This window comes from Phalaenopsis equestris, unplaced genomic scaffold (assembly GCF_001263595.1).
Source record: "Phalaenopsis equestris unplaced genomic scaffold, ASM126359v1 Scaffold000359, whole genome shotgun sequence".
NCBI lineage: Eukaryota > Viridiplantae > Streptophyta > Magnoliopsida > Asparagales > Orchidaceae > Phalaenopsis > Phalaenopsis equestris.
The window spans coordinates 1,024,697-1,028,269 of record NW_018164801.1 but is presented as its reverse complement, the minus strand read 5'-3'; the positions used below and the strand labels follow the sequence as shown (position 1 = coordinate 1,028,269).

At 33.5% G+C, this 3,573-nt stretch overlaps 1 protein-coding gene across 1 annotated transcript in view; it reads right to left on the bottom strand.

Annotated features, from left to right (window-relative positions):
- Nucleotides 1-2,674: 2,674 nt before the first annotated feature.
- The window catches only part of LOC110026236 (ubiquinol oxidase 4, chloroplastic/chromoplastic), a 40,535-nt gene continuing 39,636 nt past the window's right edge, over nt 2,675-3,573 (bottom strand). The window contains exon 9 of the mRNA XM_020727105.1: nt 2,675-3,032. Within this exon, the coding sequence (XP_020582764.1) occupies nt 2,827-3,032 (206 nt within the window). The 3' untranslated portion in view covers nt 2,675-2,826. The remainder of the gene's footprint in view (nt 3,033-3,573) is intronic.

The following is a 3,573-nucleotide window of genomic DNA, read 5'->3' as shown; positions in this document are numbered from 1 at the left end:
TTAAAAACACTAATTAGATGCAACAATAAATAACACAATGATATGTAATACAGTCATAATACTACAGTAATAATACCATAATAACACACACTCTTGAAAGCCTATAAAGCATAAATACTACCGTAATACAATCATAATAATACCATAATAAACCCATGATAATACCTAAATAAGACCCAAATGATATCAGAAAAAACAATATCAACCACAATAACAATCATTTGGAAGCCATTAATAGCAGCACACAGAACAAAGAAAGACTCTACCTGAGGAATACTTCCGGACGCAGCTAATGATCCAAGCTGATTGCCACCATTCTGAGATTCCATCAATATTTCTTGGTCGAATGAAAAATCCATTTAATGTGGTGTCGGCACAGAATAAGAACTATGCCCTACCCGTCAAATACTAACAAACGAGAAAATAAAAAAAATCTACATCCATAAGACAAATAATCTTTGGCGGGATCGAAAATGTCGAAATGCTAGATTTGGCGTGATTCCATAAATCCAAATATACGCTTTTCCGGTTATTGGGCGGAGTTCGGGTTGGGTCACACGTTCTGCTTATTTCTCTTCACCGAGGGCCAACCATTACACATGTTATATTTTCATTCGCTACCGCATGTAGAGCACATGTGGGCGTCGGACAAAATAATTTTCCGCCTCTGTTAATTTTTCATTCGCTACCGCATGTAGAGCACATGTGGTCGTCGGACAAAATAATTTTCCGGCTCCGCGGAGCAGTGGTTGGCGAAAGTTGGAGTTTATATATAGGGAAATTGAGGGCTAAAGTCTCAAAATAATTCCTTATTATTTACATTTAGATAAGAAATTTTATTCCTCAAATTTATACAAGAGTTAAAAATAATCTTCAATTATTTTAAAATTAAGTTATAATAGTGTCACTTCTTTTTTTGGACCGTTAAATGATGTTTTAAATATTTTACATGCATGTGTTTGTTGCTCTGTTGCCTTATAATTGGGTTGGTTGGGCTTGTTAGGCTTTGGCTCAATCTGCTATGTTGAGTTTGTAGGTCGGCTTCGGATTGACGAGCTTGATTTAATCAGATGAATTTATGTCGATCGGTTAATCTAATCCAGCTTTTGACCATTGATCTTTTATGAGTGACTGTTGCGGATTAAAGAAAGTTGAGCTATTGTAAATCACCGTAAGCCGATAGTCAGCTCACTCCTCAATAAGGAGAACTTAAGGGATGATTTTGAGGCTTTGTTGCATTGTGAATTCTTGGTCCCTGATAAGTAACTAAGGGGGCATCTGTGAGGCGATTGATGATTCTGATAAACTTGATTCTTTCCTGGGTTTGATCGGTTTACTCGAACTTGATCGGCTCAGACTTGGATCATTCTTTTTACCTTTCTTTTTATCTGGCTGACTTTTGTCCTTAGTTCAGATGACTGCATGCAATCGTATAAGTCGTGTCACTTGATCTCTTGTTAGCCGATCCTCGTTTATTAAAATTCCAATCTCTTAGACCGTTAAATCTTCATGGGATTTGTTCAGACATATACTTATGTGCAAATAATATTTTTACTGTGATACTAAATATGGAAAGTTAGACATGAAGTGAAAAGAAAACATATAATGTTTGTGATAGGTATTTACAACAAGTGGAATCGGAAAATACTCACATAATCCGGGTAATATTAATTTTGTGTTATTTTAATTTATTTTCGTTTGAATATCTGTGGTGGAAGGTGGGTGGCTGATTAAATTCTTACATGCTTTGATTTGATGCAATTGTGGCAATATTAAACTATTGATTTTTGAGAAAAATGGAGGTGATTGAGCTACATATGTGTCAAACAAGATGATGTGGTTAGTTGGACAGGTGTTCGGAGTGGGACCCATTGATTTTTAGTGCTTTGCTAATAAATAATTAGTAGAAATTTAATTGCACATATCCAAAGGGCCCTAAGTCTTATCGTTGAGGCTTTTTTTTTTTTTTTTGTCATTGTCATGAAAATTGACAATGATCATCATCAACAATCATGTTCACCTCCGCTAATGGACCCAAACTGATACTCAAGCGAGTTCTTAGTTCCGTTTTCAAGCGACTTGATATGTTTTGTTGGCTTCGACGTGAGCCTTGGCCAGATTGATGAATTACCGATGTCGCCCCTGTTGAGCTAACACTTACATAACTCTAAAATGAGCTAACCCATAAACAGGCTTAGCAGGTTAATGGGTATGACTCGACCTGTCATGAATGGGCCACCAATGCTGACATACATCATTTGCCAACCAGATCGACTCTCATCAACACTAATGGGAACCACATCATTATTAAAGCAAAAGTAACCTATCATTACTTTCTATCTTTAGCCAATATGTTCACCATAAATTTTGCAGGGCAATTTATTTTTATTTTACTATAGTTTTCATTATTTGATTAAGGCTTTAAATTGATGCATTAACAATATTTAAGTGGCATAATAATCACCAAAAAAATAATAGAATGCAGATACAGTTTTTATTTAAGTTTTCTTAATCCAAATTGCGGGTTTTATGATGAAAATATAATATTATTCAATGCCTTAACAAAAAAGTGAAAAACTCAAGGAAAGGTGTTCTAAATAAAAAAATAATAATAAGCAACATTTACATACATACCACTCAATTCCTCTGCATTTTTACATATCTAAAGCTCATATCTATAAACTCTTTTATTATGAAATATTAAAAAACTATTACATATGAATATATGTCTATATTCTTCAAAAAAAGAAAAAAAAACATATATATTGACTCTATAGAATCATCATTCTGATGATTATTGATATACATAATATTTGAGCTGATACATTATTTATCTGTTGTCAGTGATTTTGCTAAGCAATCTACAAAGCCTTCGCAGTGAGCAGCAGGCACAGAACACTCTGCATCGGTAGGATCCCTGTTCATATATGAATGAGGAGAGTGAAGGTTTCCATGAGTTTGACAGGCTTTCATGGTCTTGCAGTGTTCTCCTTCATCATCTCTGATGTTCACAAATACATCATACAGGTTCTCTAAACAAATAAAATTAACAGGAGGAATAAGGCTAATGCTCTGATCTATTTTTATATCGCACCTAAACTTTCATATATACGTACGTGGCATTTCAGTGTTTTAAACCTATGCATGAAAATGTGTACTTCACTTTTTAAAAAATGTGATAATAGTGCTGTTTTTTATGTGAAATTAAAGATTTGAGTGATATATGTGTAAATATGGAAGTTTACTTCCGAGATATGTAAACACGTAAGAATTGTGTGCCATGTATGTAAGTTCACCTTTTAAAATATATGTTTGATTAATGTGTTTTACTATGATTATAATAATATATACTATTATTTAATTTTGAATGATTTACATACATATCACGCAATTCTTATGTATTTAGGTAGTGAGCACCTAAACTTCAATTTTTACATGAATGCCACCTAACCTACAATAGAAAAGCCGTAATTCACTTTTTGGAAATTAAAACGGTAGTACTTTGGAAGTGATATGAAAGATTTGGGTGGTATAGATTTAAAAAATCAAAATTTGGGTGTTAAATATGTAAAT